A 16855-nucleotide genomic window follows, 5' to 3' on the forward strand; every position below is an offset into this window, starting at 1 on the left:
CCATTACAGCACCCACTCAATATCACAAAAGACCATGCAAAATATTCTACAACAATCTGCTTCATAACATAAAAAACTGTTAAGTTCCCTACTGCAACTTGACCGAAAATAGGAAACCTACACGAGAACATCAACACAAGAAGGAAAGATACTTACTTCCGTTACAGCAGGCACTCAATATCACAAAAGACCATGCAAAATATTCTACAACAATCTGCTTCATAACATAAAAAACTGCTAAGTTCCCAAAAAGTATCCAATCAATGAAAGAAAACTGGTTGAAAAGGGAGAACTCTCTACAGTCTCGCAGAATTATAGGAAAATAACAGCAAAACTTGGAAGCCTACACACTCAATAATGCTCAATATGCATACACTTCACATGCAATCCCCTGCAAAAGGCACATAGCAGACTCTCATCTGAACTTGGACACCAAAAACACCACTTAGGGATTACTAATACTCTATGTGCATTTACCAGAGTGTGGTCTTACATAATTGATAAAAACAGCAATATAGAACCTGATAGAATAGGAAATAGTAAAAAATAAGGTTTTTAACATGCCAAAGTAATTAGTTTAGTTTGTTAATTATAAGAAACATAAGTTAATTACAAGAAATATAAATGAAATGCGCTAAATAAGTACAATTGTTTGGTTTGAAGGTAGTGAATATATCGAATTTGTGCAAAAGTTTGCATTATAACCAGTGAATTAAACAACGTTTGCATTAGAATATCACAAAATAGCATACTTATTAGATTAATAACAAACTTTCTGATGCAGTAAAGTATTGACTAGGGCTGAATGATTCAATTACTGTAAAATATTAGTCTCAGATTGAAGTAAATAAAGTGTAAACAATACCATTTGTTTGTAAAATAGGGTTGTTAATTCTTCTGATAGCAGAAATATCAACTTGTACCAGTAAATTTGAGAGTTTTAGCAATATTTGTCCTGAAATGGATATAACTGTAACGTGCCAAGTACAAAATATTTAAGAAACAGTACAGTATATCCTCAATTTTGAAAGCTAACAGTACTCTAGTGTTTCTACATAGGCGTCTGTAGTGGTAAAATACATCCAGTCCTTAAGATTTTTGGCCATCCATTCATCCTCAGCGTCACGATTAGTCACAAAAGCAAAAAAAAGCGAAATCTTGTGGATGTTATAATTTCTACTTTTCATGCAATCACCTACACTATAGTACTAAGTTTAGTGAATTTTGTTGTCTTCCTGATTGGTCTGTTAAAGTTAGTAATCAATAAAAATATACTTACATAGAAAAAATCCTGATATAGTTGGATTGTCAAAAGTATGTACAATCAGTGTTCTTGCTACATTTAGCCCCTAATATAGTATAAATTGAAGTCTAGTTAGTGTTGGGCTGTAAAATGTTCTGGTACATGTAGTTACTTGAAATAGCAAATATTGGCTGTGTAACTGGTAAAGCCCTCAAAAAAATCAACTTCGTTTCCTCGTAGTACTCCCTGAAAGTGCTTCTTGCACGCTAATAATGCTCTGGCGTGTGTTCCTATGCCTCCTACTAGCCTCTGTAAAATTCATATTGACCAGTGCTTAACCATTCAACATGCTGCAGAGCCTAAGCTTTAAGCTTCAGTCAGTGGAATTTAGTTCTCATGGACATATAGTGATTGTAGAATAAAAATTAGAAGCCTCAAATAATACAGCATAACAGATACAAATAACCCCTGGTGTTAATCAAACACTCAAAAAGTCAAGTAGTACTTGAAATGTACCCCGAATAAAAAACTATAAGAGTAAATAGCATGGTAAGAAAAGTTTGGCAGGTGGACTTAAGAGCCACGTAGTCATATGCTAACATCGACTTGTCCTGTGATTAGTCATTATATTGTTAAATTGTTATATTTGAGGGATGAAAGAAACAATATTAATAAACATGCAGTTATAGTACTCTTGGTAAAGGGGTTTCAGTGCCTAGAGACATAATAATTTTAGTTACAGTAAAAATTTGGCCTCTTATAAGTGCAAAAAGTACAAATATTAAACATTTCATACAGTTTATCTAGAAAGCAAAAGCAAAAATACAATAACTGCGCAACATACTTAAAAAATAAGCAAGCCGTGATATTCTAGTGGGCCATAATAAGACTAAAATATACTCGAAAATACTCTGACATAAGGTTGACGGCTATCTGAGATCAAAATTTTCAAGCTTTCTCTCATGCATAAAGTGGCTCTAGGAATCACTAAGCCTCAATAAAAATGGAAACATGCAGTAAAATCACTTGGAGAGTTGTGGTGATCACATCATATGAAAAACATGCAAGAACAAGAATATATGGAACCCTACTCATATATTTAGGAAACTTTACCTACCCTAACAGTAAGAAAATACCGAGGAAACTCTAAAATAAACAAACTTTCCTACGAAGCAAACCAAAAATACCGTAGTGGAAGTCAATAAACCCTAACAACAACAACAAGATTCAACAACTACATCAAAACAAAAAACAACAACAATAATAATAATAATAATAATAATTATAATAATAGTAATAATAAAGTTTGTGGGTACAGTTTTACTTAAAAGTACTTCTTCCTTAGTGATTAGAGAAATTCTTTAAATAAAGAACAAAACTCAAAGTTAAGAATTAATAAATATAAGATACAAAAGGCAATAAATAGAAAAATTAATAAAAGAAGTTGAAAAAATTATCTTTGCAAGTCTAAACTGGAATAAACACTCCTGCCAGAATAGATGAAATTGTGATATTAGAGTAAAAATGGAAATAAACTTTTAAAATAACAAGTTAAAAGTTGAAAAATGTCTTTGTGAGTCCAAAATTTAATAAAAAATGTTGCTTGAATCGTTCAAATAGCGTTTTCTGAGTAAAAATACACAAAAAATGCGAAATATTGTCTCTAACAGTAAAAACATCTGGTCAATTTTACATGAATCCTGATGTTTATAACCCAATAATCAAATGGGCCGTGGTTCGCAACCCAGAAATAAGAGCAAATAGTGGATCGCATCCACTTTAACCTGTAGATACTGGAACAGAATGTTCCTAGTTCAGCCAAATTCGTTACGTCTTAGGTTAAATAGTCTTTGCAATGTTACAAAAGGCGGCAGAAATACCGCGTAGATTACTTCTGCCAAATAAAATTGGAACCTCAAAGAAAATCAATACTCGTGTGTAAAAATTTGGCGACACTTGCCTTCCATTCAACTTCGGAAGAAGACCAAGCGAAGGGGACCGTAACAATGGCGACCCTTTCTTCCCCACGCGTATCCATGAACGCGCGCGGTTTGGGGGCGCCGATGAATGCAACCACATAACAGGTTCTTCCGTAACAGGTTAATATTATTAACATGGATTCCGCTCGCATACTTCGTTTGCATATAGGATACATCGTTCAATTTCTTCGCCTTTAAAGCGAACATGTGTTATAATATCTTCTACCTCCGATCGAACGCGTCGACACCGGTTGAATTCGGGTAAATCCGGATCCTTAATTATACCAAATATGACTCACCACCGACGCCAAAATGGGCGGACGTGACGCCTTAGAATAGGCCGAAAATGTCTTTTGTACATTAATGGAAAAACCATTAATTCCAAGTTCCCACGTGTGCATAAAGCACCCCTGACTCATATCCGGCAGAAACGCATATATAATATACAACAATAGTGTTAGAATAGTCCGAAAACGAACTCCACAATAGTGTCTTTTGTACCTTAATGGAGAAACCATTAATTCCAAACTCCAACGTCTGTATAAATCATCTGTGACTCATATCCGGCAGAAACGCATATATAATATACAACAATAGTGTTAGCTTAGGTCAAAAACGGAATACATAATAGTGTCTTTTGTGCACTAATGGAAAACCATTAATTTCAAACTCCAACGTCTGTATAAATCATCTGTGACTCATATCCGGCAGAAACGCATATATAATATACAACAATAGTGTTAGCTTAGGTCAAAAACGGAATACATAATAGTGTCTTTTGTGCACTAATGGAAAACCATTAATTTCAAACTCACACGTGTGCATGAGTCATCGATGACTCATCTCCTCCTCCACCCACGACACGTGGCGCTAGATTAAATAACAATAGCGTCACCCCTCGAAAATGAATTAAAAAACCATTAATGTCAATTAACGGGTCTATTGTCAGCTCTTAAGTATTTTCCCTACTACTGTGGATCAACTGAAACGAAAATGAGGATGAAGCAGAATGGTGAATGAAATGGAACAAATCTTTAAGAGTGCCTACAAATTGGAAATAAGAACGGGCAAAGGAGAGCGTTTACCGGAAGAAACCATGAATAACATTTAGGAACACAAGTGTGGCTGTGAGGAAGAGGTTCCTACAGGCATTTGCATGGAGCACAGCACTATATGTAAGTAAAACATGGACATGGGTTGAAGCTGAAAGGAAAAGAGTGGAAGCCTTCGAAATGTGGTGCTACAAGGAAATGTTGAAGTTCAAATGGACAGACAGAGCATCCCCCATTAGTTCGCTGAACTTTTTGACACTAGGTGTAGCCCAGGTGTATCCCGCTGTCGGGTTGGTGCAAGGAAATGTTCAACCAAGTAGACGAATAGCGGTGTGAAAGTTCACAAGATTCAACAGATGCCTGTCTGCTGCTTTAAACGTTCATTTGATTAGTTAGCACACACCACGTGATCACATACCACCATTACACAGCCCCCAGATGCCGATTTACTACGGGTCTCCCTTATCACACAATGCTAGAGCAACCTTGCGTCCTGACGTCACCGCGGAATGTTTTCATTGTTACGCTAAATGTCTAAGTTGTTGGGTTAGGCTTGTTAGGTTTAGTTCTCTTAGCATAAATAATATATTTGCTTTTTATTTATGCTAAGGGAACCAAATCTAAAAGACCTAACCTAACAACGTAGGCATTATTCGTATGAAGTCACAGAACACGAAGTTGCTCTAGCGTAGTGCAATAAAGGAGACCCATTTACTACAAACTGACTGGACCCCGAAGTTGAAGGAAAATTGCTGGAAAAATTCTCAAATAAATTCACCCACTCCTGAAACCGAATCAGGGTCTTCCGCGTGACGGTCAGACGGCCTACCGACTGGACGACAACCCAGCTCCCCTCCCCCTCCCCATTTGTCTTCAAGTCATGTTGCAATGCTACATATAGTATCGTAGGGTATTGCTTTCCCAGGATGCTAAACGAACCAAAAACAATTCCCAGCTACATTATATGGAGGTGGCTGACTCGATTAATCTGACATTAACCATCAGACAGATTTGACATTGATGGTAACTTTCACTTCTTTCTATTTTATCAAGATTGCCTCCATAAAACCAATCACGTGTCGTATTTCAGGAGGTTGCTATTTCAACTTTCTTTCTTCTAACCTGGACCTTCACAAGGCCATATTACTATGATAATTTGTTATTTGCTTCGTAGCACGCCACTCTATAATCACTTCGCCAGACAGGATAGTAGCAGTAGTAATGTTGATAGTGGCGTTTGAGGTTTCATTGCCCTATTTCTACCACATACACACTATGGTGTGCGAGATTTTTAAATCAGGTAGCTGATAAGTACCTTATTTCGGGTACCTCTTATTTTGCGATCTACGTAGATTTCTGGTCATCTGTGAGTCCCAGTCCATACGCTTGAATTTCATAATGATCTGTGCTTACACACTTCTGCCATATACTATACACTTTTGCATTTGTGCTGCCACCTGGAATGCTTCATGGGAACTAATTCACATACTGTGTATGAAAATGTTCCATTCTTTGGGGAACTATTCACAATTAACTCAAAATTATACTACCAGGGCATCATTTCATAATTTTGTGCTGCATTTTTGGATTTTTTTTCCTTTTATCCAAGGAAAGTTTTTCAAGGTCAATTTCGTTCCTCGGTGTGAAGGTGTGTATTCTAACTGATTTCCGAAATAACAAATCTGCCGAGGAGCGAGTGCGTTAAAGTGTTGGAATAATCGTAAGGAAAGGTCACGAGAGAAGTTGAAAAATCTGTGGTGATGAAAGATGCTCCACAGATTATTCACACCACATATACAATTACATAACTCTTACCACTCTTTCTACTCGCCATCTAAAGCCGTGAGGGAGGTCTTATGCCCAGGCCGGGACACCTGGCGTCGTAGCGCGATGTGCTAACCACACCGCCATGGGGGCCGACGGATGCACAAGTATGGTTCAGCAACTTGTACATGACTGATTTTCCTTTTGCATCCTAACTCTCCAGCCTTCTTAAACTCTAAGATTTATGGCTGCAGCAACACAAGCCTTCCATCTGTCCCTATCCTGGGTAAGATCAATCCAATCCATCCTTGCCGATTTCCTTTAGGTCCATCTCAATGTTATCTCTCCATCTTCGTCTTGCCCTTCCTCCAGGTCTCTTACCATCAGGTTTCCCAACTACAATCCTGGAAACACTTCTTTCCTCTCCCATTCGTGCCACATCGCCTGCCCATCTAAGTCTTCTTGATTTAATTGCATCCTACGTGTCTGTAAGGAATTGTCGCTGTTACAGAGGTTGCTGGCAGCTTGTTTGGAGTTTAGTTTCAAATCTTGAAGCTCTTTCTGTGTAAAACGAAGAGAATAAACATGGTGATGGACAATTTCTTGGCAATACTTATGCATCCCACTCTTACTATATGGAAGAGAGTTGGCATATGACAGCCTTTCCATACGTTCAGCCGGTCCCTCCCGCTGCATATTGTCCCGTATATAATTCTGCACATTATGTAATTAAGAAGAAGACATTCTGGCGCCTAGATCATCGGGGACCATTGCCTGATGCAACCTCACCTTCCTGAAGGCACCGCCGGAGGGGCTGAGGGGTCAGTGGCCTCCAGGCACGATCATCAGGAGCTGAGGCTACCAGTTGGTTTGCCTCGGGCGGTCGCCTGTGAATTTCCCATCGGAGGAAACGCAGGGATTCGGGTAATTAAGCTCAAAGAGTTCAGGAAATAAGAGTCTTTTACGCATTTCCATTCACAGGAATTCCAGCTGTTGGGAAGAAGAAAGGGCGGAGAAAGCAAAAACTTGGAAGGAACAAAGAATGTTGAGGAGTTGGGTTGTTATTTTTTTAGGAAGATGTTTCTCGATCGTGATGTTTTACAAGAACGAAGCGAAAAGAGTGTTGTGACCAGTTTCGTAGTCACTTGTAACTCAACAGCATGTTTAATCTATAAATAGTAAGACTGTACTGAATATGTATCGAAGACGAAAATAATACTAACGTCCTTTAACATAATTTTTATGTATTGTGTACGGATGGTACCGACGCAGCCTTTTAGAAATCGAAACGAGAACGAGACTTGTGGACGGACACGAGACCGAGACTCTCGTCTGGTTCAAAACTTTCATATATTTGAAATATGTACCTCAACCAGATTTACTTTTCTATATGGCTTCTTCACACACCAAATGCCTGATTATTAAGAGATAAGTCATATGTTGTTTTATGACAATTACAAATCAATCCATTAGTAGCCATTCTGAGCCTGTTTTCGTAGTCATCAATACTCAGGATAAAATTGTTTTTTCGAGGGTCTGTAGCGTGGAAAGAGGTGTCAAACAGATAAACCTTTTTAAGAAGAATTGTTTGGCTTAATGACCTGTATATACAGGGTCCGGCAGAATGAATAGTAGGATATAAAAAGGATAGAACGTCGAAACAAATCGAATAATTTATTGAAACACACATTGAAAACAAAGAATAATAGATGCCATTACATACCATATATGCCATTTTACTTTGTTTTGAAGATAACGCCCGACAGATGGTCGCCATCACGTTCAGCGCATTCTTCCAGGCGGCGAACGAAAGCTCGCATCACCCGATCCAGCATGTCCAAGCCTCCACAGCTGTACGTATCCTTGCCTTCAGTTCAGCCACGGTATGAGGACGTGTAGCGTACACTTGACTTTTCAGGTAGCCCCACAAGAAGAAGTCAGTGGCAGGCAAATCGGGCGACCGTGATGGCCAATGAATGTCCCCAAATCGGGAAATCAATCGACGAGGAAAATGACGCCGCAAGACAGTCATGGACCGGCGGGCCGTGTGGGCTGTTGCCCCGTCCTGTTGGAACCATATGTCTCTGTTCACCCTTGGAAGGAGAAAGTCATGTAACATTTTGACATAGCGATCGCTATTAACCGTTACCGCACGTCCATGAAGATCCTCAAAAAAATATGGACCGATGATGCCAAACGATGCCACACCGCACCACACCGTCACACGTTCACTGTGCAGGGGTTGCTCATGCAGTCAACGAGGATTAAATAGCGCCCAGTATCTGTAATTCTGTTTATTGACACCACCGTGCAGATCAAAATGAGCCTCATCCGACATCAGTATGTTGTTTCGCATCTGCGGCTCGGCTGCTAAAAGTTCCAAGCAACGCAACGCAAAGGTTCGTCGGGCATGTTTATCTTGTTCGGTTAGTTTCTGTGCGACCTGCATTTTGTAGGGGTGGAAGTGGAGGTCTTCATGAATGATGCGCCGCAGGGAACGATCTGACATTCCTAGCGCCAAGGCATGTCTGGCAGCACAACGCCGAGGACTTCGGATCAGTGCTTGACGTGCCTCCTCCACTCGCCCCTGGGTCCGTTGTGTCTTTGGTCGCCCCGGGCTTTTCTTTTTTGCACACGATGCAATAGTCCTGAATTGTTGCGCCCACCGTACAATCGTCCTATGATCCGGGACGTTCTGATGTCGGCCCACCTGGAAATGGCGACGAAAGAGCCGCTGCACGGTGATTGGAGACTCGTTATTTTTTAAATACGCCTCAACGGCGAATGCTCGATGTTCCGAACTCCACAAGGCCATACTTACAAATGGCAGTCCTTCCTCAATGCAGCGCGCACACACGTCGTTGCGCAGGCGCAACAGCGACGCCGTACTACGTGACTCAAATCAGGCTATTCATTCCGCCGGACCCTTTACAATGACATTTTGATTGACTTATTGATTTGGATTATTTTACTTCGTTTTTCTGCCCCTTTGGCTATTCGCGAGGAAGAGTTAAGTAAAGTAAAAGGTAAAGGCACCACTGTGCATGTGCTCCCATGCCATGAAGGCATATGGGGTGGTGTGGAAGTAGAGCTCCACATATTCTTCATGTGATCAGCATCACGAACGACCGACTTCAACCCGGAGGGTACCCATTGATACGAGGCTGGATGGGCGTCAGAACCGTACAGAAACAGGAAAATGACTGGAAAAATTCCTGGTCCAGATCACCTGCCCCGGGATTCGAAACCGGGTTTTCCGCGTGTTAGCCAGCTGCTCTACCAACTGAGTAACCGTGGCGAGGAAGATTTGTGATATGATGAAATTGATGAAGGAAGGAACACTCACAAATAACATCCATGCCCGGGCAGGGCTTCTACCCCGGGAACTCTGCCGCCGTAGCGCGACGTGCCAACCAATCCGCCACGGCAGTCGGCCATCGTGAAAGTTTGTTCGGGGGCAAGGTGTATTTTTTTACTATATACAGGGTGTGCACAAATTATTGGTCGATTTTGTAAGACCTTATTTTCATCAATACTGAACAGAAATGCCTGATGCTACCACCATTTAAATATTTAGTTTCACACAGACCTTAATTGAATCCAATATGCACCTAGCGTGTGGCAGAACAGATGTCCAGGCGATACTCCCATTCTCGCCAATCTTCCTCAAGCATGTCTTGTGTGACGTTTCCGATGGCGGTGCTGATGCGCCTTCGCAGTTCCGGCAGTGTCTGTGCAAGTGCAGGAACGTAAACATTGTATTTGAAAAATCCCCACGGGAAGAAATCGCACACTGTGGGTGGGGTGGTCATGTGCAGAAGATGTCTGTGGCCGTTGCACAACTAATCCATCGGGAAAGGTATGTCTGGTTGAAAATTGGTTAATGCCATAAGTCATGAATGAGAAGGGAATGAAACAGGAATTCTTTACCTACAAGACGCAGCCCCACCACATTTACATATGAACGTCCGGGAGTACCTAAATGAACACCTGTCAGATTGATAATTGTACGTGTAGCGGTCGCAGACATCTTCTTCACATGGCCACCCCGGTCAGCGGACTTCACTAGAAGCCAGTGATTTATTTATACACCCCCGAATAACTCGTAACACGCCCACCATGTAAGAACACCCCCTAAAATTTTTCGCAAACGCCTATGGTCATTTTGGCATTAAATTGGTCAGTAACCAAATTCACAAGCAATATTTTTCGCATGATATGATCAGAATACACACGCAGCAGAGCCCTTTCACATATCATGCACGTGAGCAGCTGGGATATTTAAGACAAAGCATAGCTTCCTCTTCCACTATTGCTCCTTCTTCCATTATTTAAATCTGTACAGATTTGTAAAACTGCTGCACACGTTCTCTCTCCCCAGTAAATTGAACATTTGAAGAGCAGACAACAAACGAGCTCTAAGTAGTGACGTATTAACATGGCGAGGTGTGTTTTGAGTGCAACGCTAGCCTCGCAACTTTGGAAGACTTAAACTGAACGCAGACGAACGCGAGAACTTGCAGGGGCCATTTTTCCACTCGTGTAGTTTTTAAAAATTGCTGTAAACAAAATTGAGTGGAAATATCCATTCAGGACTGCTGCATCTATTGCCAGCAAAAGGACACCTTTCCTTCCGACGTCAAAATGTCATCGAAAAACACGCTGTGTTAAAGTAGCATTGTGTGTAAAGAACGTTTCCACAGCAAACGCTCGATGCTCTTCCGATCAACGCTGTATGACGACTGGCGCCAAATTTAAATCATCTAATTGTTTCTGCCAATCCTGTACAACATATAAGATTTGTTGCGGTAAACCAGGTCAAATTTTCAGAATGCGCCACTGGTTTTTATATCTGGCGACAAGTATTTTCGAGTAAAGGCTTTCAGCCCTGAATAAATTTGGTAAAAAAAAAAAAAAAAAAAAAAAAAAAAAAAGTAGGTGGCAAGTAGTTTCGAGTGAAGGTTTTCAGCACTGAAGAAATTTGATAAAAAAATTAAAAAGTAGGTGGCAAGTAGTTGCGAGCGAAGGCTTTCAGCCCTGAAGAAATTTGTTATATAAAAAAAAGAAAAAGTAAAATTGCTTACCGTCACCAGGCGATGAAGACGGTCCTCCGACACTGCAGCCAAGATCCTATCCCTGCTAGTTCTAGCGAGACGACACTCCCTACATCCGCAGTCAACGGCTCTGGGCCAGTCGTGGTAGAAGAGCGGCAACGGGGGAGGGGGGACGGGAGGAGGAGAAAGACGATCCTCGTCGGGGGAGATGTCGGGGGGCGAGAACTCCAGGGGCGGCGGAGAGAGGTCCGGTCGGGCTCGAACCAGCTTCTCGATGGACGGCGTCGAGTCGGAGGAACTTGTGGTGGCCGTCGGCGGCTGATGGAAGATGACGCGCGGTTCCCGGTACTCCGTCAGGTACAGCTGCGACTGCGACTTTTGCGGCTGTGGTGACTTGCGGAGGAAATCGTCCAGAAGGTAGAAAGACTGGGCGCGGTGATTCCGAGACAGGTGAGGGAGAGAATTCTCAGAGTCTCTCAGGCTCCAAGTCGGTTGTCTTCTTGGGACTTGTCTTTGGCGTTCTTCGGCGCCTTTCAAGAGCGCGCCGAGGCTTCTCCATCTTCTCTGGGCCACCCTGCACGCGCCGGCGTCCACTTCCGATTCCAGCGGAGTATCCTCTCGAGAATCCCCACTCTCCGTGGACCCACGACGCGTTTTTCGTCTTCGGCTCCGAGGCGTCGAGCGCCTGAGCGTCAGATCGAACTTTTGAGCCACGTTTTTGGAGTTCTCGACCCTATCCACGGCCGCCTGCAGCTGCTGTTGCTGCAGATGAGTGGCCGTGGTCGTCGAACAGTCCTTGTTGTTACGAGACCACCACGACGGCGTGAGCAAGCATGCACTCTTCTTGATGACCCCTTTGAAAGAAGAACAGTCCCTTTTTCTAGGTTTGTCCTCGGCCGCTGACGACAACAAGAAGCTCTGCGACGTCGGCAGCGTCCGCACGAGAACCCTTCTCAAGTCGCCACTCTGAGGCTCCTCCTCCGGTGGCTCCAGCCGTCGAACCTCACTGATATCCCTGTACTTCACACTCAACCTCATGGCGCCAGGGCCGTGAGGGACGGGGACCACTCGACGCAGCGTCGAGTACTCCATGAACCCGTAATCGGACTCCGAGGGCAAGAACCTCGGCGCCGCTTGCCCCGAGCGCAGGGAATTCAACCGGGGACCTCCGGATAGACATGAGAACGAAGCCGAATGCTTCAGTTGGCTTCGATCCGGGAAGTACGAGCTTCGCATCCCTGACAAGCCCATTTGTGAGTTCATGGTGGTCTGGCGTTTTTCAAACTGTGGCTTGCAGGAGACCACGAACCACATGACCAATGAACTAGCCTCTTGGGAATGGTCACATCCTCTGTCCAATCACATCGCGTCCGCTTGAGCGAACCAATCTGTAAGGGGAAACAATAAATAAAATAAATAAAAAATAAACTCAAAGAGGACAAAAATTAAAAATGTAAAATTAACTTAAAATAACAAAATAAAAGTATACAAAATTATAACAAAACAAATGTGAAAAATAATATAATCCTTTGAATAACTGGTCTCGAAGGAAAAAAACGAATATCGGAGAACAACTCGCTCCAGAGAGGAAAAAAATATATATTTATAAAACGACAGTACAAATGGCCGATAACAGACTGAGTACGTGCACACACACACTCGCACTCTTAGATCTCACAATATTATTATTCTGCATTGTCAAAGTAACATTTCAACTAATATGAGACTTTCAATTTGCATTGCCAAGAGACACAATCACCTGCTCTCAAAGCACGGAAAATGACCTAGTACATAATGCCTGGTCAACCTAACGTATTTGTGAAAGAGCGATCTTGCATGCACGTGAAAGAGGGGTGGAAAGTAGGGGGTGAACGAGGGAAAAGGCTCCGTTGGACGCGTTCCTGCAGTGGGGAACCTTGTCGTCTGATTCGTGAGTAACAGGGCAGCATAACATTGTAATCGTGGTAGAAGAAAGAAGAGGTGGTTTCGTGAAAAGGCGTCCCAACTCTTCCTCTGCTGCTTAATGTCTTTGAGGTGCAGTGTGCAGGAGTGACGCTCCCACTGCACGGAGCGCTCTGTGGCCTCAGCAAAGTGCAAGCGAGTTACTCACGATCCATTAACCTTAAAAAAGGCTAATTTGGGATCTTTTCTGCAATGAGATCACGATTGATTGATTGACTGATTTGCTTTATTTTACTTCGCTTTTTTTGCCAGTTGTGGCTAATTTTGCAAAGATGGGGATGAGTGATGATATGATGAAATTGATGAATGGACACTCACAAACATCCACGCCCAGGACAGGATTCGAACCCGAGATCCCTGGCGTCGTAGCGCGATGTGCTAACCACTCCGCCACTGGAACCGGCCGTTGAGATCACCAATGATGACGAATATGTATAAAAAAAAGGGTAAGAGTAGTCTGGGCCCTGGGTCTATTTAAGCAACGTTTTTTATATATAATTCATAGTGTGTAAGAATCGCCTTGAAATTCTAAATTCAGTACAATTGGGCTCTTCACGCTGTATTTTATATAACCTGGAGAAGATCGTCCGTGTGAATTGTGCCGTAGGAGATATTGAGACATTTCGAAAATATAGAATTCTGACACCTGATATACACAGAAAAGAAAAACCACGACCATCGCGAAATAAAGTTGACAGTCATTTGTTTAGTCCTCTCGCAGTCACCGCAGAAGATAATGTTTTCCAATTAGCTTCTGCCTCGGTTTTGCATATTTACAGTTTTTAATGTTCATGATGATGTAAACGCTTGGCACCGAATAAAGATGACTAAAGATGACGTCCATTTGTTGAAGAACACCGCACATTCAGGCAAAGCGGGGGTAAGATTACACGGCAAGCAGCTGATTGCATCACCTCCCTTCGTTCGCTTACAGTTGAATATTAGACAGCGAGAGAGTTTTTCCCGTCTTGGTAGTACAATAGAGAAAGAAGAGGAAAACAGCAGAAGAAAAGCAAAAGGTTTCTTTATTACAAGATAAAAAAAAAATCCCTGGAAAATTTAGTATTTACAAGAACATCGAAGAAAATTTCTTGAACTGGATGGAAAGCCAACAAAAAGTCGCACTTTTTAGAATAAAAAGAAAGTGTCTCCCAGTGGACGAAACTAAAGTCTCCAACAAAAAAAAGCGCAATCTTCATGAAGGTACGTCAATTTGGGCGTAGTCGCAAACTCGCTTAAGAAAGTACTCTCGTACATATCTGCTTATCTTTTGTCCTGGACTGCGGTAATATGCTTCGCTTCCTGCTTCTCTCCATTCTTTCCTTCTGCCATTATCAGTCTTTCAATGCCCTACGTGGAGGATGGAACCTCGCCCTGTTCAGGTTTCTTTCTCTTAACTTGTCGCAACAGCTTTTCCTCTCCCGCGGAAGAAAGAGGTGTCCGCTCGTTCCACCCACAGCTCCATTAAAGTTATGACACAAGAGTACTCTCGTTAACAATTGACCTGGATCTCTTGGCTAAGATATGGGCCACACAGATGGTTTTCTGCTGTTATGTCAGCACTACGAACCTCTTTGATCGGTAATTATAGCTTATTTACTTTAAAAGGTTTCCGCCGACTTAGTTAGCCGATGAAACTTATCGGTACAAAATCAGGGTGGCCACTCTAGGAACATGATAAAGTTCAAGTATAATTCCCGGTTTTCAAGGCGAACTTTCCAAAAATTCTAGGGCACAAACACATACAATTAAAATATATAATTTACGGTGCAGAGTTTGCATTTGCCATTTCACATACTCAGATTCGAAATACATCTACAAACACCAATCACAAACGTTACGGGATAAACTAACTTACAATAATAATAATAATAATAATAATAATAACAATAACAACAATAATAATAATAATAATAATTGTATAGAATTTCAAACTCACATTTACCAAATCAACTTCAAGATATCTTAGTCTGTGATATCATCTCGTTCACCGTTGTTTAGACTTACTTCATGATAAATGAAAGTCATTAAGAACAACACCGAACGATGATAACACCTGTTTAATTGTGAAAAACTAGCACATAATATATCACAATAAAAAAGGTATTCATTTATACATTTACTCCATGTTCGTACCTCCATATATCACAAATCGTGCCAATGGTAACCCACACAGATTACAAACTTGGTTACCTTCTTTATAATTTCTATCTATCATCTTTCTCCCGGACTAAAAAAAAAAAAAAGAAAACAAGCAAAAGAAAAAAATGAACACACCACAGAAGATTCAATTACATAAATATCTATCGGGAGGTTTCCGATGTCGAGTAGACCTCGTAAGTGTTCTGGGTGTAACCGTACCATCGTGGACGGAGCCAAGATAGTGTTTCTGCCTTCTGCCTGGACAATAGACGAAGAGTGTTGCTGAGCATCTGGGGAAGATAAACCATCACTCCAGCTTATGTCTGTCTTCTTTGGAAGCGTTGTCCCATCTACGACGCATCCATCGAATGTGCACAATTTTCTGAGTTCCATCCAACATCTGAATTTCGTAAAGACAAGAACAACCTATTCTGCGGTGTACCACTCCCGGTGAAAAGGCAGGTCTCACAAATTTAGGGGATTGTACCCAGACTAAATCATATTCTTCTTCTGGTCGCCTTCGCGGCTTCCTAGCCTTCAGAAATGGAGCTTTATCACTTCCTATGTATCCGCAACTATCCTCCATTGTTCACCAAGTTCTAGGTGTAAAAGTTAATACAGAAGCTGAAGGAAGAATTCTTTCTTCACCTAATCTTGAATTACGTAACAACAGCAACAGTTCCGAAATTTTTATATCAAGCTGCAAGGGCGTTCGTTAAGTGAGGATGTTGTTGAATTATCTTGTAAAGATGATCCTTGACCGTTCTGACGTATCTCTCTGCCAACCCATTACTTGGACTGTGGTATGGGGGACTAGTCAAATGTTGTATTCCGTACTGTTGAGAGAACGTCTGGAACTTAAGACTATTAAATGCAGGTCCGTTGTCAGACGTCAATGTTTTAGGTAAGCCAATTACCGAACAAGACTGTAGTATCCTCCTTATAGTTTCAGAAGAATCGAGAGAATGTACGGGCCAAACATCCAACCAACGACTGAAAGCGTCAACAATAATTAAGAATTTACGACCAGCTAAGAAGAAATTATCCACGTGGAGTCTTTCTCCTACAGAAGATGGGCTGATTGGAGGTTATTTGTTGACAGCTCGGTGAGGAGCATGAAAGCAGTACTGCTTCATAATGGCAACTTGCTGCCCTCAATACCTCTAGGATATTCAGTAGTTTTGAAGGAAACGTACATAAACTTGAGGTTCATGTTGGAAAAGATAAAGTACAACGAGCATAACTGGATTGTTTGCTCTGATATAAAAGTGTTAACAATTGGTCAACAAACTGGTTTTACTAAGTATCCCTGCTTTATGTGTTTCTAGGATAGCAGAGCACGAAATGAACACTGGATGAGAAGACACTGGCCAAAACGTACTGATCTTATACCAGGACAGAAAAATGTTGTGAGTGAATCTTTGATTCCTAGAGATAAAGCTGTCCTTCCTCCACTCCATATTAAGTTAGGCATCAAGAAGCAATTCATAACAAGTCTAAGCCAGGAAAGCAATGTCCTTCAATATCTGAGGTCAAAGTTTCAAAATAAATCTTAGGCCAAAATTCAGGCAGGTGTATTTGATGGCCCACAGATACGCATTCTTATGAAAGACCAACATTTCCCTAACTGCATGAATGAAGTGGAAAAATCAGCGTGAA

The 16855-nt window shown here is 41.7% G+C and overlaps 1 protein-coding gene across 1 annotated transcript in view; it reads right to left on the minus strand.

The window, feature by feature from the left end:
- LOC145987908 (uncharacterized) overlaps positions 1-16855 on the minus strand; it is a 278188-nt gene that overhangs the window by 131732 nt on the left and 129601 nt on the right. The window contains exon 2 of the mRNA XM_083122713.1: positions 11123-12480. Within this exon, the coding sequence (XP_082978839.1) occupies positions 11123-12406 (1284 nt within the window). The 5' untranslated portion in view covers positions 12407-12480. The remainder of the gene's footprint in view (positions 1-11122; positions 12481-16855) is intronic.

This window comes from Lepisma saccharinum, chromosome 5, assembly GCF_977018435.1.
Source record: "Lepisma saccharinum chromosome 5, izLepSacc3.1, whole genome shotgun sequence".
NCBI lineage: Eukaryota > Metazoa > Arthropoda > Insecta > Zygentoma > Lepismatidae > Lepisma > Lepisma saccharinum.